Source organism: Cheilinus undulatus, linkage group 1 (assembly GCF_018320785.1).
Source record: "Cheilinus undulatus linkage group 1, ASM1832078v1, whole genome shotgun sequence".
In the NCBI taxonomy this organism is placed as follows: domain Eukaryota; kingdom Metazoa; phylum Chordata; class Actinopteri; order Labriformes; family Labridae; genus Cheilinus; species Cheilinus undulatus.
Genome location: NC_054865.1, coordinates 5,931,790 through 5,956,031, shown reverse-complemented (window position 1 = coordinate 5,956,031; position 24,242 = coordinate 5,931,790). Strand labels below are relative to the sequence as shown.

The 24,242-nt window shown below is 39.8% G+C and overlaps 1 protein-coding gene across 1 annotated transcript; it reads right to left on the bottom strand.

Moving 5' to 3' along the window:
* Positions 1–2,475: 2,475 nt before the first annotated feature.
* tppp3 (tubulin polymerization-promoting protein family member 3) lies at positions 2,476–24,012 on the bottom strand. Its single transcript, XM_041785927.1, has 4 exons — positions 23,920–24,012; positions 9,500–9,699; positions 6,548–6,701; positions 2,476–3,228 (listed from the first exon to the last, which is right to left on the bottom strand). The coding sequence occupies exons 2-4, from the start codon at positions 9,685–9,687 to the stop codon at positions 3,034–3,036; spliced, it is 537 nt and encodes a 178-aa protein (XP_041641861.1). The 5' UTR covers positions 9,688–9,699; positions 23,920–24,012; the 3' UTR covers positions 2,476–3,033.
* Positions 24,013–24,242: the final 230 nt, after the last annotated feature.

Genomic DNA, 24,242 nt, shown 5'->3' with positions numbered 1-24,242 from the left:
ACTTTCTGTGTTAAGTTTATATGATTAGAGAACTGCCTAAATGTGCATGGCTCTCTTTAAAGCTGCTGTTGCAGGACTTTTGGCTCTGAAAGTTGATTAAAATGGAAATGTAAGGGTTTCTGAGTTCATGAAAACTCTTCCTCAAGATTTAGCATAAAAAACAACAACAAGGAGAGCTTTTTGATTTTTATTTGTTCAGTAAAGAAACTTCCACTTCAGTTTGACTCCAGTTTCTGCATCTGACCATCTCCAAACAGTTTCAGACACAACCGATGTGTAAAATAATTAAAATACAGAAGAACAACAAAACTGCAAATGCATGTAAAAGATAGAAAACAAATCAAAATATTATGTAAGGTTACAGGACTGTGTGGCCTAGATTCAGTTTCACCCACATTCCACCGTGGATCCAGAAGCTGTGGTGGATAAAAGAGAAAAGATTAAAAATGTTTGGATGCTGGAAATAAAGTCAAGTAAATTCTACAGCTGAATATTAAATTAGTTGAAGCAGAATCCTCAGTAGACATTATAAGTTGAATTTTATAACCAAATTAAAGCTCCATTCCAACAGGATGAGAGTCGCAGGGGGAGGTGGGGAGTCAAACTGCTCCTTGCTCTTCAGTAATTTAACTTCATGTGCATTTGTGTAGAGATGGATGAAAGCCAGATAGAGGCTACCTATAACCACGATGACCAGGATAACTTTGTTCATTATTTAGAAAATTACAGAGAAAAAAATATGACCAATACCGCATGGCAGCAAAAATGAAAATTTTGATTGGTAGGAACAAAGTATACTGACTGAGTCACGTGCATGCACCATAGTTTTGCAGACCAAAGCTGGGTCTACACTGTGTGATTTCAGGACAACCGTACGACGGTCGTATCAGAATGTCATCTCATACTGTGCAACTGAATCATTTACGACGCACAACCATCGCACAAGAGTTGTGTGCTCACACTCCGACAGTCATGCACGACTTGAATGCACACACTGTACAACTGAAGTCGGGACGGACTGTGACAGAAACCCGCAGAGTTTCCTTTTTAAAAAGTCTCAGGGTATGAGGGTGAAGTGTTTCCAGTCATATTCTCTCTCTCCCCCCTCTATCACTCCTGCTTTCTCTCTCTCTCTCGCTAACTCTCTCTGTCTCACACACACAGACAGCATCACCATCTGTGTCAGCTGCAGGTCTGCGGGTAGGAATATTTCCTGCTCTTTTATTTCCTTTATCATAGCAGCGGTGGAGGGGCATCAGAAAGTCATTCCAGCCATTGCCATGGCAATTTCGGACGTTGTCTGACAGTTTACAAATAAAAACAATCCCCCGAAGTTGTTAATTTTGCTCGCGTTTCTGCTTTCACTGTGAAGTGTCTGGAGTCGTACGACAAAAATATCAAACATGCCAGAAATCCTCACGACTTGTTGGAAGCAGGTCGTAGTTGGGCTGTGGTCGGTTGTCGTACCCCCTGTACACAGCGCGACAAACAATGCCTGATCCAACTGAGAGTTGCATGCCAAATTCGTGGCTGAATCGTAGGAAAATCGCACAGTGTACACCCGGCTTAACATGACTCAGATTCATTTTTTGGCTCCAACAAGCCAATTTTTCTCCCTCCAAATATCTTTTATTTACATACAGTTACTTGTGTTTTTTTCTTCTTTAGAGAGCAAACGTCTTCTTTTGTCTTCTGTTGTGTGATTGACACACCTGCAGTGTTGACCCCTTATTTTTCTGTTAGCATCTCTCAGATATCTAACATTTATCACTTCAAAATTATAGTGTTGAAATTCAGCAAATCTGAAAGGGGCCCTGGATGCAGCCGAGGACCTCCACCCCATACCGTAAGTTGGACTAGTGCCGCCGTATCTCATCTCTTAATACCATTAAGTCACTTGAACTGAATGTCTTCTTTGTTGTTTTCTCCATGTGTCGCCGCCATTTTAATAGAGGCAAGTCCGCCACATAAGGAAATACAAGTAGACAAAAAAAATGAGTTTTTGGGATAACAAGTACAGCAATAATGTTAAAATAATTTTAAAGGAATTGATTTCTGATCCAAATTCACGTATCACTGAGCATAGACATATTATGTGACGGGAGCTTGGCTGGCTGGTCAGACGCCAATATCGCCGCCATGTTGCCAGAAGCAGGTCTGCTACGTCATTCAATACAGTAGACAGGGACTGTGCAAGTTTTTGGAATAAATTGAATGATGTAGCAAACTTGCCTCTGGCAACATGGCGGCCACATCAACGTCCAGCCAGCAAGCCAATCTCCCATTGCATATTATGTCTGTGCTCAGTGATACGTCAATTTGGATCATAAATTGATTCATTAAAATTAATGTAACGTTATCGCTGTGCTTGTTAACCTGAAAACTTGCATTTTTTTCGTCTACTTGTATTTCCTTATGTTGCTGACTTGCCTCTATAATTATGGCGGCGACACGCGGAGAAAACAACAAAGAAGACGTTCAGTTCAAGTGACTTCCAGTATTAGGAGACGAGATATTGTGGGGATTTTCTGATTTCCGGTGTGAAGTGGAGGTCCTCGGCTACATCCTGGCAAATCACAAATTCAACAATCCCTCCAACTTTTATGCAACTTTGCTATTTTGGTCAGTCATTGTCCCTTTACCCAAATTTGACCTGCCAGCATGATTACTCCAGAGGCGATGGCATGCTTGCACCACAACATTCATCTACTTGGTTTTGCAGGAATGTGATTTTCACTAAAGAAAATTCAGCAGAGCACCTCCTCTTAAAATGATCCCTCCTTTCCTGTCGACTCAAACAGTCCTGATGGAGCCGTAGTGATTATGAAGTGTTCACCTGGTCATGTTTGACTACATCTGTTGTTTCCACGTGTTTAAAGAGTTTACAGACATGAGAGTCTGTCAGTCTGCCCAAGCCACTCTCACACACACACACTCTCATAGATACACTCACACAAACACACATGGGGGATTAAAGTTCAAGGTTTGGTCCAGACTAAGTGCTGTCGAGGAGCTGCTCTTCTTGCTTCTCGTTTATTTCTCAGCCCTCATTTTAGAGTCGTAGGTCCCGGCGTTCTTGTAAGCTCCCACGTAGCCCGTGTTCTGCACCAGGTCCTCACGCCCCTCGCGACCTTTGCCCTTGCCGGTCTCGTCGAAGCGCTCCTTGTGTGATCCAGTGTATTTGGATGCGTCTGTCAGACGATCAACAGCCCTCGTCTTCGCCACTTTCTGATGGAGACACAGGAGTCAGAAAAGAGATCAGTTTTCAGCTGTAGATTCAATGAATGGAAACAGTCTCAGAGATGTCAGCCATGGAGTGAGATGTTGATTTGGAGCCCAACAATGATTTAGGTTTTGAAAATATTCATAATTTTGAATTGAAAGGTTTTTCAATAAAACCTTCACTTAATGAGTTGTATTTACATTGTTTTATGAATGTGATTTCACATATTAAGAGAGGGTTTGGTTTTTAAAACACCCATAATTTTGAATTGAAAGGTTTTTCAATAACACCCTCACCTAATGAGGTGTATTTACATTGTTTTATGAATGTAATTTCAGGTATTAAGAGAGGGTTTGGCATCAGTGTATGAGCGTGGAGTGAATGGGTAGGTGTGACCTGGGATGTAAAAGTCCTTGAGCAGTCAGACCACTAGAAAAGAGCTATAGGTTGTTTGCAGTCACATCATCCTGAATGCTTACTGGGATAAGGGAGTGGGGATCAGCTGTCAGAAATGAATGGGAACAGAGGAAAGTTAGTACATGGATCTGTACACACAATTATAGTCAGAAGATTTCTACATACATAGAGTATGATCCCTACACTTTACAAATAAAGGGATTTTTTTCCCCACTACTTTACTGATTTACCTGGCGTGGAGGTGATCCATATCTGAAATTACTCCTGTAGACCTTCTAGCCTCGTCTAGCCAGATGATGGGAGACTTGAGGAGTCTCGTACTGAGCTAAAGGGCTAGCTGAACCTCCTATAATGTGAAAATTGCTAATTTTGTCACAAATATAAATTTAATTGAAACTGTGATGTACTATCAACTTTGTGGGGTGAACAACCAAGTAGTGATGTGCTGTTCATGAATGATTCTGTTCTATGAAACGACTTTTTAATGTGAGCCACTGTAGCTAGCTCTTGTTTTAGTGCCAGTTTCCGTTCCTCCATCCTTTGTCGTTATTTAATTCACATTTAAAAAGCCAAACTTTCACCAAATGAACAGCCTTTTTGGAGCCAAACAGCCAGCTCCAGAGAAGTTGTTAGAACAAATCTGCCATTCATGACACAATCTATGATATCTATTCATATGTTTGACGATTACAACACAGTAAGCCTTCAGAAAGTTTGTATTTCACATAAGGCACTGTGCCAAAGCCTAATGAAAAGTGTTTTTTTTTTTTTGCTTTTTATGTGCTTCTGTTTGATATGTACATCACATGTGCACACTGCTGTGCGCACTTTAGCACATCATCATTTAAAATTGGCTTTATGCATCATTAAACCTTTAAAATAATCATAAAACCCAAGTAATCAGGTTATTTAAACATCTTTTTAACCTCTTTTAACCTTGGTGCTGAGCCTCCTAAGAACAGTATTCTTCTACTCTGTTGTGCATTTCCAGGTCAGTTCTCTTTAAAACAATGGGGCTGAAATACAGCCTCTAAAGTTCTTCAGAGTGGGCAGAGGAGGATGGTCGGCACAGTGGCTCATAAGGGGGGGCATGGCTGGTGATTCCCACCCCATGATGCTGACACCGACCTCCACTGAGCTGAGTCGAATGATCTGGATCTCTAAAAGCAGACAGATTTAATGTTATGAGTGAGGCTGGATGGACATCAGCTGAGGAAACACGGGTAGGATCAGAGTTTAATGTGCTGAACTGTGACGAACTTTACAAACCAGTACAAAATCTCCTCAACTCAGCAGCTGAAACAGCAGAGACTCATGCTAACTGTGTAATCAAATGCATATCCTCTAGTCCACCCCGCCAGGTGAGGGTACAGGTGTCTGTGGAAACAAACTAATTTAGAGTTTAATGTACCAAACTAAACTCAAGCTGGATCACCTGATGGAAATGTGGCTTTAACATACTGCTCTGTCAAACAAAAGAAGTAAAAGCATGCTATTGACTGAGTAAGGATGGCTTTTGTGTTCCTTACACCACCCCCTGTCACAGGGAGGTCCCAGGACACTACAAAGCGAAGTAGACCCACCAATCCCTAAACCAGCTGCTATATCAACACATCAAATATTATTGGTATTGGTATCAGCTGATCTAATTTATACACACAAAACAAGTTTTCAGCTGGAAAAATAAGCAGATTTAAAGCTCAGTTACTCGTTAACAATATCAAAGTAGCATAGATTGATGTTTCCGTGTCTTTGTACTGGCTCTGTCTTGCTTTCTAATGTTTTTGTGACATTCTGTTCTGTTTTCTTCTGCTAACAAACTTTAATACCGCTGTGGCTGTGATGAAGACTTAAGGCTATCTGGCGCCTTCTTGTCTGAATGTGGCTAAGAAATGATTGATGACCGTTCCCAAGGACTGACCGGAGACAGTTTTCCTCTCTCATTCATGATCATAAATTGTTGTCTGCAAATCATTATTTTTATTTGAAATGTGTATATTTTAGTCAGACTAGTGTTTACTCTTTCCTCTGACTGTTGGCTGTTCAATCATCAGATGATGATCCAGATTGCCTCACCTCTTGGCTCAGACTCCGATGACTTCACCCACTATAATAATAAACTCCTATGATGGGTGTCCAAACATTTACAAAGCACTCTCAGGTTTCATGCACAGCCTGTGGCTGACAGAGAAAAGCCTCGGTGTTGCAGCTCTGGACTCATTTCTGCAGCTGAGCGATGAAACGGAGCTGATTTAACACCGAGCTGCTGTATTTCAAAGATCAAAGGTCACCCATCATGTTTGATCATGTTTTAATGAAGCTGTGGATGTTATTCACACAGACTCCACGGTTGTCTCATTTCATGACTCAGAATCTGACTTCAGTCCATGTTCAAAAGGCAAAGTTGAAGTGCTTGAAAATGGTCATGAGTTGTCTTAATTTTCTGGTCAGATTACATGTTTCAAGGATAATTATAGCTGATCAGACAGTTGTTGGGTTTTTATAACCCATCAACCCTGAACATCAATCGTTTTATCTACATGGTGTGTTATAGTGAGCAACAATGAAGGCAATGTCTGGGATGCCTCACCACCACACAGAAGGTCTAGCAGGCAGATTTTTCTTTCTGCCTTTCCTTTCTGCTCAGAGGGGCAGAAACAAGAGATGGTATAAAGGGTTCCCCCACTTGCTGCAATGCCGTGGCCCCACTAGACATTTCCGAACCACATAGAGACACACTGCTTGGCTGTATGACTATGAAAGGCAAAACTAGCCCACAATCTGTCTTAAATCTGTGACTAGCCCATCACCAGCTCAAGACAATAACGTTTACCAACATATTCATGTAACTCCAGTGTACTGACAAACAATGGAGAAGAGACACGACAGAAAATCTTCTTGTCTTACCGTCACTCCGACATTGGTTGGCTCTTTTCCCTCCACCAGTTTGAAGATAGACTCCAGTGCCTCCTCTTTACTTTGACCTTTGAACCTCTTTGGAGCCAGTTCCTCCAGAGCGTTTCGAAACTCCTCATATGTGATGACCCGAGACGTCTTCTGTCTTCAATGGGAAAAGGAAAATGCCAATAAAGTTCAGTAACTGCTAGGATTATTAAACTGTGAACAAAACTTCAATCATTAAAAATGATTCTTTTGATCCTTTTAAACCTTAAAATGGCACACAGTCAAAGAGGTGACATAAAATAAGTACCTCAACAATAAAGAGAGAGAAATGCATTGATGATATGCAACAGAATAAAAACATTTTTGAGTGGGCAATGGTACAAGGAAGCTCAGATGCTTCTATCGTAACATTCAGCAGCTCCTCAGAGGTCATACTGACCCCCAAAATCCACATACTCCACATGTTCTTCATTTATTCTGAGCTTGCTAGATCGGCTTTAAGTTTATTTGCACAGTCTGCTTGGAAATCACTACAAGGCACTTTCAAAATCAACAAACTGGTTCTTTGGGTCATTTCAGATCCTTTATTGTTAACTTCTTATCCTCTGATTGCATCTGTTTAAATGGATTTTGATGTTCCATTTTTGATTTTATATGATTTAATTATTCATTATTTGATTTTATATTGTTTAAGCTTATAACTGTACATTTATATCAAGTATATATACTATGTATATATAGCTATATTTTCAAGCATTTTTGACAAGGCATTTTATTCTTTTATCTGCTCGATGACATTGTAAAAGAGGGCTCGTCCTCAAGGATTTTTGAGTGTAGCTAAAGATGGATATATTTTGAATTCACAGCACTTATCTCTGACTGACAGCGAGTGACCCTGAAGCCCTGAGCAGGATCACAAGAACTATGAGTTCAGTGTATGCAAACAACAGATCATTTTGCCTTTCTAGTTTTTTCAAAAGTAATGCTGTTATATTCATTCATGAATGCTCATGATTAATATTGAAAACTTAATGCATTAAAAAATAATGCAAATTAATCCTAAGACCAAGTTTGACTGGTAGTCCTCCAGCACGGATGTTTACATGCCTGGGGGTGAGGAGGTGAAAGTGAGGAGGTCCGCTTATTGGTCAATTTTGATTTAAAAAGCAACTGAAGGAAGTTCAGTTAAAACCAAAGTTGTGTTTGCAAAGACGCTAACATTGACATGGGATCAAGCCGTGGTCCTCAAGCTACACTGGCGAAGTGCAGCAGGCCTGGATAAATCAACAAAACAACAACTAAACTAATGCAATCAGAAAATAAGTCGCCAAAGACTGCAGACCTTCAAAATCATGACGACTAAGGGTTTCAAGATGGGACATTTCCATTCACTTTACAGAAGAAGTTATTTTGCATTTGCTGAGTTTGTCTGTCAGTTAAGTTTGAGTTTTTGGATAGTATTGCTCAGCAAAATAAAGACCAATAGGTCCATTTTTACTAAAGAATTTAAAAACCATCAAAACTAAGCTCAGATGTTAGTCGAGGTTTAAAAGCTGTAGTTTATCATATTTGTACTTTTGTTATCTCAAACTAAAATGCAACTGAGTGGTAGTAGTTATAATCTCTATATATTTATGTGATTAATTTGATATTTTTAACCCTTTACCTACTGACCCAGCGCCAGCGCTGTGTTTTATACGTCCAGAGTATTATTACCGTAACTCTGTCAAAGTTTGTCAGATCAGAAAAATTCCAGTGGTGTTGGAAAGCTGAGAATTGTGGGCATGCGCACATATATGGTTCATTACAGTACTCGCAACCATAAGATGTGGGCATTCATAGCAAAACACCAGAAGTATTGCGAGACTGCTACACAGATTCTCAACACTGTAACTCCTTGAAAGTTTGTTCAATCTAAAAATTCCATGGCTGACAGAGAGCTGAGAATCTGTGCTTTCCAGCAATATATGATGTGTGGTATATATATTACGATAATGTTGAACAGGACTGTGAAAATGGCAGCTTTGTCAGAAGACGAGTGAGAAAGGAGAGTAAAGGAAGAGAGTAAAGGAGAGCGAGCAAGAGTGGTGTTTTGTTTTCAAAAAATAGCATTAGATAGTGGCATTTGTGTGTGTTTTTATCATGTGCAATAACAATATGTTACTTTAGAATGCATTTTTCCACCTTTATTTGCACTAATTTTCACCTATGTATAGTTATCTTTTGCACTGTTTTGCACACCCAGAGTCCCAGACTCAAAAAATGACTGGTGATTGTTCTAAACATGTATAGGTTCACATTTTAAATTTTAAATCAAAACTTCATGAGCAATAACAAAATTTCTTCTCATAAAAGCCATGAAAAACAAATCTGTTTTTCTTATTTTTCTTCTTTTAAACTGCTGACAAATCTATGCAATGTGCAGTAATCATTAACCAGATGTTGAAAAGTCAAGTTCAAGTACTCCTGGGAAAAGGGGCCAAAGCTCTCAGACTTAGGGCATTTCCTGACTATTTTACTGCCATAACAACAAAATATGTCCAAATCTCCATTTTTTAGACTCAGGTAAAGGTTTAATATACCAGCAAAAATAAGAAGTTGACTTTTCTTAGTCAGTAGCACTGTAGCTCTGTGACCCACTGACGGACTAGAAACCTGCTGCTAGTTCCACAGGATGAGACATGATGGTAATACAGTAATGATTTACTCTCCAGAGTCCATGCATTGTGTTGTATTTTAAAGTTGACTGGATGTTCCTAATGTTTTTCTGGCTGTTTGGATTGATCTCTACATGACAGGAGAGAGGCACTTCTAAGGCGTGCTGGAGGCAGACTGGAGTTCATGCAGTGCAAAGGCTGACTAAGGGAGCGATCTGCTCCACGGGCTTTGTAAGCGGATCACAGCAGATGCATGTGTATGTGGACATTGGAAGTTAACACTTATCTGAAGACTCACTTGACTTTGGAGAAGACGATGTCCACGTCAGTGCTGGTAACATTCTTGCCATCGATGATCTTACAGTCTTTGCACAGTTTGGCCCAGTTCTTCCCGTTCAGCTCCTTCCCTGTGGCCTTCGTGTCTCCGTGGATGGCAAACTTCTTGAAAGACACCAGGAGATTGTCCATATCTGTGCTCTCAGCCATGTTGGGAAATATCTGTATGACAAATAAGAAATGTATTCTTATTTTATCAAAAAATAAAAAATATTTTTCAAGAGTGTCCTAGACGAGACAGGCAGCAGCATGTCTCAACGTTTCAGACAAGCAATGAGCAGCGGTACAAACAAATCAGATATCAATCACATGAACACACTGAAAGACAAGAATAACAACTAATGAGAGCAGGTATTCATCAAGATCATCTACAGTCCAAATCATTCATAACCACTGCAGCCAGATGTGACTACCTCCAAGTCAGCAAACAACCTCTAAACCAGTGATATGAAACGTGTGGCTCTTTTATGATGTCTTGTGGCTCTTTCATGTCTTAATTTGAAATATTATTCCCCAAGAAAACCTTTATAAAGGGAAACTATGACCTCAGACATTACCCATTGCAAGTCACATTAATCAGTTTGAATCCCCACATTGATACAGTTGGCTTTAATTTTTTAACCTTTATTTTTGTTTGTATATTTCCATTGCCCTTATTTGCTTTTTTTCACCACTTTTGACCCATTTCTACTGCTTTAAACCCACTTTTGCCATTTCTCTTTGCCATTTCTTGCCCATTTGTAATACTCTCATTCCACTTTCCACCAGTTTTTTTTGCCTGTTATACTGCATTTTGCTATTTGCAATTTTTTCCCTTTTTTGCCACTGTTCACCAATTAAGTTGCATTTTGCCATTAAACGCCACTGTTTTCAGCATAATTGCAATTATTTGCTGCTTTTTGACCATTTTCCCCACAATTTCGCCCATTTCAGTCACTTTTACACTTATTTCTTGCTATGTTTTTTGCTGTTTTTTGGCCATTTTTTTGTCACCTGTGACTTGTTTTTTGGTAACTTCTCATCTATTTTTGCCGCTTTCTGTCCTATGTTGCCATTTTTTTCCGTTTTTCCACTTTTAGCCCATTTTTTGCCATTTTATGCCTACTTTGCCCCTTTTAGCCACTTTTTGTTGCTGTTTGACCATTATTTGCCAATTAATTTTTAATGCCACTTTAATCAGTTGTTGCCACTTTTCACCACTTACATTGTGGCTCTTGCAAAGGCATTTTTCAACAATTTGGCTCTTTGGTTGAGCAGGGTTGAGTAAAGCTGCTCCATAAGTGTCCAATGAAAGCACTTTAAGTTTCAGGTCTTCTCAGTCCAAAGGGGGCAGCCATCCTAAATGCCTTTTTCCTAAGTTCTGACTTCTGGAACAGATCGTAAGAAAAGATCCTGAATTTGAAGATTATAACCTCCTGAGATCCTCTGACTGATGTAGGGTTAAAATACACCAGTGTTTAAGTCCATGTGTAAATAAAACAAAATATGATTACAGCAATAGTTTACCCAGGTGATTAATAACTGGGTCCTTAAATGCAGGTAAAAAATGGCTATTTGTCATTTCTACATCCAGCTCCTAACCTTGCATCGAGAGATCCATCCTGCAAAAGTCCAATCTGAAACAATTGTACCTGGTCTGAGAACGGACCGGACCAATCAGCTTCATTTGAGGAGAACTAGCTATGGGTGGGTTTAGTTGTGCTGCTAGCAATGGTGTAGCAATGGTGTAGCAATTATCTTGAATATAGCTTTAGTCCAGTAGCCATTTTTATCAGAGCTTGACCGCATTTCTTTATTATTAGAAGAGAAAAGAACCCCACTAAAAGCTTTTCTTGCCAAAAGATGTTCTGCTCTCCTTCCGACAGGCTTCAGCCTGAGTTTGCAACAGTTATGGGCGGGGCTTAGTTGCACTGTAAGCTGGTAGACAGAGGCCGCAGCTTCAGCAAAAGTTTTATTATAACTGGACAACTTTTTCATTGAATTAAGAGCAAAGTATTGCGCTGAGCACTTTTCTTTGTGTAAAAGATGTTTTTGCTTTTCTCCCCGACCAGCTTTGGCTCGAGTTTGTTTCTCTATCTGACTCAGATAATAACTAGCAACCTTGGCAGCTACTGTGGCGAGTTCACTCCAGGGCTGTGCACGCCCACTACATCGTATGTGATTGGTCCATAATGAATGAGACAGACGAAACATTCCCACAGTCACCCTCTGAGACATCTGCCCAGATGGATGTGAGGCATTTTATGCAATGGAAATATGAAGCTGTCTGTCTGGTGAGTCAGGTTATCCAGCTTCCTGTCTGAGTAAAATTGGACCTGTAGCCATAAGTTCACCCATTAGTGGGATGGTTTTGTCATTGGACATTTGTACTGTAAGGCAGCATTCACCAACAGCATCACTGAGCAACAGAAACTTGGTCTGAAGTCAGTGGTGTAATGTTTTCTGTCTGTATGAGGAGTGTTACTCTGATTGTTTTATCAATCATGTTTGCAAACCATTAAAAATGTCCTTTGTCTGTCATTGTGTTTTTTCAGGATAGGTTTAATTTCCTGTTATTTTTTTATATCCATCCAAAGACCAGATCCACAAAGAATGAACTGTGTGCTAATAACACCAGGATTCCCTTGTGTCTACCATTTGCCTCACATTTTTTAATCTTGTCCACTGAGGAATTTGCACTAATCAGGCACCAACGCCCTCAAAGTCTGGCAGCTGAGCATACTTAGCATTTGTACTGCTGAGAGCAGATGAGTGGCTTTGGGCTTAGATAACACTCTGCAATGACAGAGTCAGACAGAAAAGAAGAAAAATACAATTTTAAGACCAAAAACTTAAGAGTTCATGCAGATACATCCGCACTCTGTTGCAGTTGTATAGAAAACACATTACTGTCAGACTAATGTGTTTGGAGGTCAGTTAGCTAAGAGAGGCCACTCTTTATGACTTTAGACTTCTTTATAAGTACAGTAATCCAGAATTAAATCATCAGTATAAACAGCACTTCTCACATTAGCATACTGCAAACTTCAGGCTGCAGGTTCACACAGACATGGTCTTTAGGAGACATTTATTCAATGCAGAGGATGAGGAGATGGACAAACTGAGCTGTTTATATAAGACAGTCAGGCTGTTATCAGACTCTAGAACTGATCATCAACTGGCGGCCCGAGGGCCTAATCAGGCCCCACAAAGCTCCCTATCCGGCCCCCAGAAGATCGTAAAATTCAGAAAAGGAGGAAAAGAAATGTTCTGGTCTTAAGAGTATCTTTTGGCTTCAAATGTCTGCAGCTGTTAAATCCATCCCAAAAACAATTACTATTGAAATAGTTTTAGAATGATCCGATTTTGATCTGTTTTTACAGAACTTTTACATGGAAATAAATATCTTTTTAAAAATGGGTTGAGACTGGCAGAAATGTTGTAAAAATGGCCAGATTAAGTGATGAAAAGGCGTTAAAGAATGGCAAAATGGGCAGTGAAGTGGCACAAAGGGGCAAAAGCGTGCAGGAAAAGAGGTTCAAATGTGGAAAAAAATAGGTAAAAGAGGAAAAAAGGGGCAAAACGTATAAAAATGGGTTATAAATGGAAAAAATGGTGCAAAAAAAATAATGGAAAGAGGTTAAAGAGTGGCAAAAAATGGATACAAGAGTGGCACAAAGGGTATAAAACTTGCAGGAAAAGTGGTTCAAAAGGAGTTATAGAATGGAAAAAATGTTTTAAAGAGGCATAAAGTATCAAAAATGGGTTAAAAGTGGCAAAAATATAGCCAGAAATGGCCTGGCAAAGTAGTGAAAAGGGGTTAAAGAGTGGCACACAGGAAGAGTAACTGGCAGGAAAGTTGCAAAAATGGGTTAAAGAGTGGCAAAATGGGTGAAAAGTGGCAAAAATTGTTTTAAAAGTGGCAAAAATGATCAAAAATAGCTTAAAAGGGGCAGAAAATGTTGCAGAAATGGGCAAATAAGGTAATTAAAAAGGGGCTAAAAGTGTCAAAAATGAGTTAATATTGGTGATTAATCACAACTGGGGAGGGCCCATTCTTTGGGATTTTCAGGGGCCTGGACAATTCTGACCTGTCTCCCTGTGGCCCGCTGCATTAGAGATAATAGGGATAGATCTCTAAAAAATTCCTAAAAAATAGCTAAAAAAAATTCCTGCGTTTAGAAAATAAATACAAATACTAACACAATAATATGTTAATCAGACCTATTTCTTCAGTTTTTGTTTGTTTGAAAGACCGGCCCTCAGAGTCTCTATCAAGACTAAATCTGGCCCTTGTGCAATCATACTTGATGACCCCTGCTCTAGAGTGTTCTTTACACTCTTTAACAGGTAAACTGAATTATAAAAGGACCATTTAAATTTTTATTTTCAGTCGGCTGCCGTCCATAGACATTCTCACACTTTCCAAATGAGCGCTTTCCTCCTTTCAAAAGAAAAATCTAATAAAAAGATATGAATACTGGACACACCTATTCATGTGGGTCCTGCTCTGTCTGACAGCATGATCAAACATTTTAGACAACTTTAGTGCTGAAAGCCAAATCATCTCAATGTGCCAAACCCTGTGTGCACTCTGCATAACGATAGGGCTGTTGCATTCTGCAGGAAGAATGAACAGTTCACAGGCAAATGGCTAAAAGTAAATGGATGATCCTAATGTATTTATTTTCTCTGAACATGAATTATGTAAACTTCATCCACCAGGGGGCTCTCTACCAAAACAATAACACATGAGCAGGGACGTAGCACGGGGGGGGGGGGGGGGGTACTGATTACCTGGCCCCATAGTAGGGAGGGGCCCTTAAAAGGCCTGCAATGAAAAAGGTGTTTTTAGTCATTTTTCCTTAGCATTTAATGTCATTATTGAATCAAAAGTGACTAAATGAGTGTGGGGCAGGCAAAATAAGAATTTTTCTTTTCCCTGCTCCTTTCTAGCCATGGAGTGGAGTGAGGTTGAATGTCTCTTTGTGAGGGAATGTGGATTTTGCCATGACTAGAACAAATAAATGAAATGAAATGAAATGATATAAATGAATTGGTCAACGTACTGAAATTAGAATCAAATACAGTGAAATACAATACTGGGGGCCCCTGCTTCTCCCTTAAAAATGTCCAAATGGTGTGGTCCAGTGCTGCAGAATAATACAAGTGAATTTAGTAAAAATATTGCTCATAAATGGGGTTCAAAAATACATTAAAGTGCAGAGATATTTGTAAAAATGAGGCAACATTTGCTGCTTGGCTAGCCGATTAAGGGGGCCCTGTGAAATATTCTTTCTGGGGGCCCAAAATCCCTAGCTATGCCCCTGCACATGAGTACAGACCAGCATGCCCAGCTCAACTGTTTACTTTTTGTTTAATTTGAGGTTCAACGAAAATGGCATAAGGTGCATTTAATAAACAGAAAACTAACACTTTGTTTTTATACATAAATTTCTCATTACTGAGGAACGTATGCACTTAAAAGTTTACTTCCATTTTCATGCTGGAAGCAGAATGTGCATGTCCAAGGAGGTGCATGCACTCTGGCGTCACCTCATGGGCAAATGCTGAAGTGCACTTTTTAGTGCTATCTCCCTTATTCTGAGAAATTTATATACGGAAACAAAATGTTGGTTTTCTGTTTAGTAAATACACCTTATGGAGTGCCTTTTTATTGAACAGAACCCCCAGTTGAAAACAAGTAGTATTGAGAAGGAGGCCAGTTTGGGTCCTCGACTTGTCCTCAAGACCCGTCTTGTTGCAATTACAAGAATTTTCTGTCTTCTAAAAGTTTGAGAAAAATTTAAAGAAATGAAAAACTTAACTTAAAAATATGTATATTTAACACAGGAAAGGGCAGTTTGAAAATTATATATATTTCAGTGCAAAAATTCAACATTTTGTGAATTTTATTTATTAAATAATGGATCAGAAAGTGGTTTGTTCCAGCTGCAGTCAGATTCTTTAATGAACATCCTCAGTAAAACTGTGACCTCAAGCTGTAAGTTATGCATCAAATGTATTCATTCTCTGGTGTTATTTATTTTCTTGTTGTGTATTAAAAATGTGTTGATGAGGTGGCAAATGAGTTTACCCACTGGGGATCAATAGTTTTCTAATGTAATCTAAAGCCAAAGGGTTTTTTTTGTGTGTTTTGTACCAAGGAGAGCCTACTGCCACTCTGCCATAAAGTCCAGATCAGTGGAAGGCTACATTGATGGTTGTCCTTCTGGAACTTTGTCCCGTCTCCACACAGGATCTCTGGAGCTCGGTCAGAGTGACCATCAGGTTCTTTGTCACTTCTCTTACTAAGGCCCTTCTCCCCTGATTGCTCAGATTGGGTGGGCAACCATCTTTTGGAAGAGTCCTGGTTGTGCTAGACTTCTTCAGTTTGATAAGTATGGAGGCCTCTGTGCTTTTGGGAACTTTTAGTGAATCAGATTTTTTTGTAGCCTTCCCCAGATCTGTGCCTGTCAACAATTCTGTCTCTATGCTCTGCAGGTAGTTCCTTTGACCTCATGGCTTGGTTTTTGCTCTGATATTCATTGTCAGCTGAGGTCTTCTATAGAGAGGTGTGTGGCTTTCCAAATCATGACCAATCAGTTTAATTTACCACAGGTGGAGTCCAGTCAAGGTGTAGAAACATTTCAGCAAAAATTAAGAGAAAGGGGAGGAACCTGAGCTACATTTTAAATGTTTTTGCAAAAACTCTGAATACTTATATCAATGTAGTGTGTCTTTTATGATTTCTGGCATGTCCTTTTCAGATGTTCTGTTTTTTTTTTTTTTAACTCTGTAAAGCTCTTTGAATTCCTTCAGTATGATCAGTGCTCTTTATACAAACTTTCCTTGCCCTGCCTTTTTTATTGAATAGACTGCTTGAATCTAAATCAAGTTTTCAAATTTTCAAAAGCTTTAAGAATGAAAAAAGGGAGAAGCATTACTGTAAAACAAAACAGAAGTCTGAACATAAAGAGCAGCAGCTCCTGTAGAGCTCTGAGTGTGTGTTAGTGTGTGTGTGTGTCGGGGTGTGTCACATGACCTCACTCTGCTTCTCACTCCGGTGCGATTACACACACATTGATGCAATCCCTAACAGTGGTTGTCATGGTAACCAAGTCTCCGCACCCTGTAAGATTTATAGCTGCGGCTGTTAAAAAACATGTGACGTGTGTTTGTGTGGCTATCAGGTGTCTCTGCCAAAGAGCACAGCCAATCAGAGAGGGAGTACGGGGAAGAGGGCGGGGCCTAAGTTTGTTATGTTACGATGAGAGGGAGAGAGAAAGACGGTCTGTGTGGAGTTAAAGTGAAGCGTGTGGGTTTTTGTGAAGGTGTCAGATTCCGTTTAGTTTTCAGTTCAGCGAGTTAAATCTGTAAAGTCAGACTGAAACATTTAAAGTCAACAGAGTGTGAACGTTAAACTAAAGCTTTTACTGCAGCTGACAATTCTCTCTGTGTTTCTTTAAAGAGTAAATCAGTCACAACAGAGCTCCAAAAAACAGAGAAATAAAGAGGAACCTGATGTAAGTGGAGGTCTGTGCAGTGTCACCACTAGCCTCAGGCCAGTATGATCTGTATGCACATTTTAACAGCTGTGTAATTTTCTAAGGAAATAAAACAGTGACAGCAGCAAATCCTGTTTATTCCTTTTTCACTTCTCTTGTCTTTTCTGCTCTTGTGTCTGCTCCGCAGTGTCAGGATGGATATAAGTTTGAAGGCCTGTGATTGGTGTAAGAACAGAAGCAGGTACAGATGTAACTCACCAGCTTCAGCACAACACCATATGATTCTGATTCTTTGGATTAATATGATATTTTCAGGAATCAACAAATCTGCTATGATATGATTCAGATTCAAACTGATAAAAGGTGCCCCATTTTTACACAGTTACAGAAAAAAAGGAGTTTTGGCAATGCAAACTGCTGTAAGTTTCTGCTTTTAAATAAAAAAAAACAAAGACTTGTGATTCACTTATCCAAACTGTGGATACTTGTGATGTAATATTTTCATTTTTAATCAGCTAACATTTTAAATTCCAGACATTTCTTAGGTTGTTTTCACACCTGATAGCCCCTACCAATGTCCTCATCTTGTTCCATTTGGTTCAGTTGATTTTGGTTTCACTCTGTGATTTTGGTATTACCATCAACTACATGGCTGCTTGTAGAACAAATGAAATAGTCATCTCCACCATCATAATGTTGATTTACAACAGTGTCAACTCTAGGAGCAGTACATAGGGCTAGGCTGAGTTTGCCTTCTTCGTTGGACGACAACGTTATCATCGTAAGCAGGAAAAGAGAAGACAGTTTGTGATCCAGCGTGACCCAGGCCCCGTCCATACAGAGATGAATTCAGGCGTATACACGAAAGTTTTTTGTCGTATCGGCGTTTCATCCAAAGGAAACGGTGTTTTGGGTGACTGATACTTTTTGAAAATGGGTCCCAGAGTGCATAAATCAGTAAATGACTACGGTTACGTCTCCGTGTGGATGGCTAACCGCATCTTTCTAGAAACGATTACGTCACACACAGCGTAGCTCCCTCAAGGCGCCTGCGCAGGTCTGGCCAAAACAATAATAGCGGACTGCACAGTTCTGTTCGTGCTGCAGAAGCTACTGAGCTTGTTATGGCTTTTACAGCAAAATCTGATGCTCCTTTACCACCACTGCGAAACGCACACGCCAGATGTTCTTAAACCCAATGCTGAGAACAACCAGTAGGGCAGCTAGAAGAAAGTTTGTGTCAGTTTTCTGTGATGTTCTTCTTCCCTTTTCGTGCATTTCCGTGGCAGCAACACAGCGCCACTTACAGGCTTGGCATATGCACTACAGCGTTTTCAGTCATTTCCAGTGGTTTCATGCTTAGGCGGATATTTCCTGAAACGATCCCTTCTTTACGGAAAACTTTTTCAACACGAAACGGCAATATATCGTTTTTGTCTCCATGTGGACAGGGCCTCAGTACCGAAGAAGAAGGTGAGCCAGAATGTGAGCAAGAGTACGAGGTGTCATCGAGCACAGATGTCAAGCAAGGTACTGACATATGTTTGAATGTATTGAATGACATAAATATGTTTGTAAATCCTTACGCTTTGTGCCAGTCTTTCACAATCAAACAAACCACACCCGTAGTTGTTTGAAAGTGAACTGAAATTTTAAGTGGCCCAGGGTTTGATTGTTTGGTCTGCACCAGAGTTCGTATGGGCTTTTACAACCACTTCAAACAACCTATCAAAAACAAACTATCTGGGACCAGGACCTGCTGTGAATGCAACTTTAGTGCATCAATGGAGACATTAAAGCAGATGTTTTGTTCTCAGTTTAGCTGCAGAGCCTGGATCAAACACCACTCAAACTACTGCAGCCATCGATAGACAGCAAGGCCGGATCAGGAATAGGAGCATCTGCTGGTTCGGCACTTCCCATGTCAACCTTGGTCATATACTGTTCTGGCCTCCTGATGGTCATACTCAGGTACCCTCCCAGCTGTCCCCTCAACAAAACACACAGTCGCCCCTGGCCTCTAGACCAGCCCACCGGGTCCAGGGCACCCAGTATGCAGTGAGCTGGATCAGGCCTGGGAAAGCAAGCCATCCCCACTCTCCCAACCACGTCAGCATTGGACAGCTGGTATTGTCAATGATACCCAAAAATGTGCTGAAGAGAAGTCATCACAAAGGAGTCCAGTCTGGCCATCAGTCAGATAAAAAGGAGAGAGGTTCTATCCCTAAATTACCATTTGGTGATTGTTTACAGATGAAAAGACACACAAATGTAGTTAGCAAAAAAGGTGGGAGGCCCACCCTGAGAAGTCTATGTCTGACAGAGGACTGGATATCTTCTTTATCCTCATAATCTTAGCTGATAGCTGTTAGCCCATTTCTGCTAGCTTGTTTAAAGGTCAGGATGACGCACAGCTGGGCGGAAACCGTTATAGGGCATATGATTAAACGCCTGTTGCTATTGCTTCTCTCTCCTCAATGATTGTGATCAGTCAGGTCATTCTCTGAATAAGCAAATGATCATCAAGCTTTGTTAGACGCATCCTCCTGATGATAGACATGGAGTGTGGCTAATCCATCTGCTTTGTAAAGCCAAATTAAACAGGCTTTATTGATTTAAATACAGTGTACCACTAAGGACTGAGGTAAACATGCTTTTATCTTCACAGATCCATCCAGATCATTGTGACGCCCTTGCATTCCTCATTTTCGGTATCAGCTGTGCCATTGACTTTATAAAACATTAACATAGTCTCAGTTATGTCACCTGTTGGCCTCTGAAATGCATTTTTATGGACCAGAACTAGAAACAAAAGACATGAAAACCAGTAAAAGGGGGCTGGAATCCAAAGAAAAAGCAGAAAGAAAACAAAGGGGTCAACACACCAGGAAGCTCCTGTTTTAAGCATTTACTTGCAACAAGTGATGTTAAAGCCATCATACTATGGCTCAAAGCCTCACTAGTTTCCAATAAATGCTTGAAACAGGAGCTTCCTGGTGTGTGGACCCCTTTGTTTTCCAACTAAGGCAGTCTCCTTGAACACTTTAGGGGTAGAAAAGCTGCCAGGTCTTTGTACCGTCACATAAAGAGGCTCTCTGGAAACTTTGGGTTCACTGTGCTCACGGTGGCAGTCTGCAGGATGTGTGTAGAGTTAACTGCCTTTACTTTACATGGCAGTGTCTTTAAAAACAACATAGGTGTTTCAACCTACTGAGGTCTTTGTTGAGCCGTTATCAGCAGTAGGAGTCACATGATTGAAATGCTTTCTCAAACCAGCTGTCATAAACCTTGGAACAGGTGATAAGCTGGAGGTTAGCGAGTTCTCAAGACTCCAGCTGAACTGTCAGCATGATTCTGCCTGTCAGCCAGATCAGCCACACCCCTAACTTTGCAGAACTCTCATATATCATCTACTAAATGAACTCAAAACTACAAATGTAAAACTGATGATTTCTTTATCAACTGTCCTGCTAATGATTGTGCACATAAAGTCAAACTGGGAGCAATAAACTGGCCTGCCCTAAGACTTGGCTAGGACCCTGAAAAACCCAGAGAACGGGTCCTCCCTAATTGTGATTCATGGATATCAGTGCATGTGTGTTGGATCAGTAGCATTGGTGCTAGCGTCCTGGCTAACAGTTACTTAAGTTTGGAGCTGAAAAAAGTGTCAGCTATAATTGGGTTCTGATGTTCAACTTGTGCATTTATGCCACTTTTAAACCACTTTCATCACTCTTTTTCCTGTTTTAACCAATTTTTGCCCCTTTTAAGCCCTTTTCACTACTTTATCCAGCCATTTTTGCAACATTTTTCCCCACTCTTAGCCCATTTATGCCCCTTTTTTGTCACCTTTAACCTGTGTTTACAAATTCATCTGGCAATTTTGAAAAAAGTTTTCCCACTTTTTTTCCCTTTAGCCCTTTTTGGCAACTTTTTAACCCCTTTTCAACACTTGACCTCATCATTGTTGCAACATTCTTGCCACTTTTAACCAATTTTTCCTTTTATTGCGCCTTTTATCCACTCTTTAACCCATTTTCACTACTTTGCCTGGCAATTTCTGAAACATTTATGCCGCTGTTTGCCCCTTTTTTGTCACATCTAACCCATATTTATTGATTCCGCTGGCCATTTTTGCAATAGTTTTGCCACCTTTTTGCCCCTTTAGCAATTTTGGCAACTTTTTAACCCCTTTTCAATACTTTACTTGGTCATTGTTGCAACATTTTTCCTGTTTTAACCAATTTATTTCCCCTTTGCCCCATTTATGCCACTCTTTAACCCCTTTTCACTATTCCATCTGGCAATTTCTGAAACATTAATGCCACTGTTTGCCCCTTTTTGTCATCTATAACACCTTTTCACTCTTTCGTCTGGCAATTTTTGCCACTTTTAACCTGTTTGTGATGATTTTTTTTTTTGCCCTTTTTAACCCATTTATGCAACACTTTGCCTCTATATGCCACTTTAAACCAATTTTAGACATCTTTTGTCCCCTTTTTCCCCCACTCTCAGTTCCTTTTCAACACTTTATCTGGCCATTTTTATCCATTTGTGATACTTTCACCCCTTTTTGCCTCTTTCAACTAATATCTTGATTCCTTAACCCCTTTTCAACACCCTTCCTGCCAGTTGTTGCCACTTCTATCCCTAAAATTTGTCTCAGTTCCTTCTACTTCAGTTGCTGGCATCTTTACATTTGTGCACATTGTGACTCATGAAGTCTGACATTATTTCCCATGTAGTTTAGTTCTTTGTGGCCATCCTCATTAACATTACTAAAAAAGGTAATTCTGTTTAAGAAAGGAGGCTTACATTTTGAAAAAGGCTGTATTGTGTATACAGCATAGACAAATACAATTGTAAGTTATAGGTATAACTATACCAGTTAAATATAAAATATGGTTGCCACAGATTAACTTCGTAACAGACCATGATTTTACTGACCTCCATGGGCCCCCCCATTTGGCTGGGCCCCAGAAAGCTCCTCCCTGTGTCACGCCTAATGGGCGGCCTTGACAACAAGTACAGTACTAAACAAGAGTGATGGATGCACATCTCTGTGAAACTTAAGTCAACATTATGTTTGAAGGTCTCAAACTTCAGTATGAGCTATTTCTGGGTTACGTCCACAATATAAACAACATAATCCATATCGATGTAAACCATCCTTTAATAAGAAATATTTATTCTGCTCAGAGATATAGTCTATTGACTTCTAACAGAGAAACATTTGAGCTTTTACAGCCTTATCAGCAAGACAAAGACTTCTGCTCCATTGGAAATCTACGCCTCCACTCTCACAGATATAATCTCTTTCCTAAAACTGCAAACCACAAGACAACTCAAAGATTGTTTTGGATTTTGACAACCTTATCTCATATCTTTCAGCCCCTTAACTCACTAAGTACTCTTTATATTTAGTACTTTTCCAATTCTGTTACTGTCAAATAGTCTTGGGCTTGTTTTTCTGTGCAAGATTACTGTTGTTCATGTAATAATTGGAAATGCATGCACATCGTTTATAAGCAGATCTGTTCGTCTCTGCTTACGTTCTAGCCATTCTGTGAATGTAAGATTGGAAAAATGCTCACCCTGACCCCTTCTTCTGGTCCCAACACTGGACCTGTACTGTCTGATTAACCTTCACCTTTCAGAGACATAAAACATCCTGGTGGTTTTTCTAATCTGTTAAGTTTTACTTTGGGTTTAAAGGTATGAGTGTGTCGGGCTCGCCAGTGGTCGAGTGGTTGAGGCGCGCACCATGTGCGCAGGCGACCAGGGTTTGAATCCAGCCTGTGGCACTATTTCCTGCATGTCTCTCCCTGCTCTCTTCCCTGTTTCCGACTCTATCCACTGTCCTCTCTCTAATAAAGGCACAAAAAAGCCCAAAAATAATTCTTAAAAAAAAAAGGTATGAGTGTGTCACGCTCTTTGTACTGTATGGGTGTGTCTGTGTGCCACTGAGTGTGTGTGAGGATGCTCTTACATATCTCTGCAAACCATTACATAAGTGTGTGTACAGTCCTACATAACACAGACAGCATTATTCTCACAGTTTCTGGTCTAAACACAAAAAAATATAGCCAACACTCATTTCAAATTAGAAATGACACAATTTACAGCAAATATTTATGAGACTAGCATCTTTACTGATATAAGGATATCTTAATAAAAATTAACTGTAAAAAATAAATACATGATCACAACAGTCTTCCTATTTAGAGCTAAATTCTTCATTCAGTGAGGCAAAGGTCATGTTTTTGATTTTCACCTAAATTACAGATAAGGGTTTATTTCAGATCCTAAAATCTAAAAATATAGTTCAGCCTGTATCTAAATATTTTAAAGCCTTAGGAGATAACTTTATTGCAGGACACTTTGCAGAGTTAGTATTTTATATATAAATGAGGGTATAAATGAGGTTTATTGTAACATTTGCAGATCTTATCTGGAATAAAGCACAAATTAAGTATGCATGTGCATAATGTGCATGCACTTTTTAATGATTCAGCATGTTCTGGTAACTTATAAAGGATTTGCATGAGTCAAAGTCTTGTTTCCAACTTGCTCTTTGCAAGTCTTACCTTAATCTGTCCCACATAACCTGAGAGTTTTTACATGGATTCAAAAAATGTACAGAAAAAGTTTCTGGTTTGCATTTTTGCATCTGTAAAGCATCTTATGCTGCATGTTTATTATATTTCAAAGTTTGACTCATCTGTGGAGAAACAAAGACATCTGCAGCTTGGTTTGACAAATTTCTTGTGCCAGTTTAAGTGTAGAAAAACATATTTTTTCCTATTATGAGTTAAAGTATTTTTCATCTTTCTCCTAAAATTGAGTTAACACTCCAAAGGCAGAAAAACTCGCAGACTGAATCATGCAGTCTTACCTGTCCGTCCTCTGTCCTCCTCAGTCTATCCCTGATTCACCTTCGTCTCTCCTCTCCCTCTTCTGGCCCTCTGCAGCAGTCCCAGCATTCAAATGAGCGCTGCAGCGCTGAGGGCTTGTTATCATCTGTTTATCCTGTCACCATGACGACATCCTGTCCCACATCAGGGGAGGGCAGTGAAAAAATGGAAGAGGAGAGGAGGAGAGGGTCCATGCAGACTTCTATAAGCCACTAAAACAAGATGTCAAAAGCCATTTTTTTCTGTTTTTGCAGCTCAGTAGTAATCATTAAAACATAAATTATTTTAACAAGTGAACCATCAG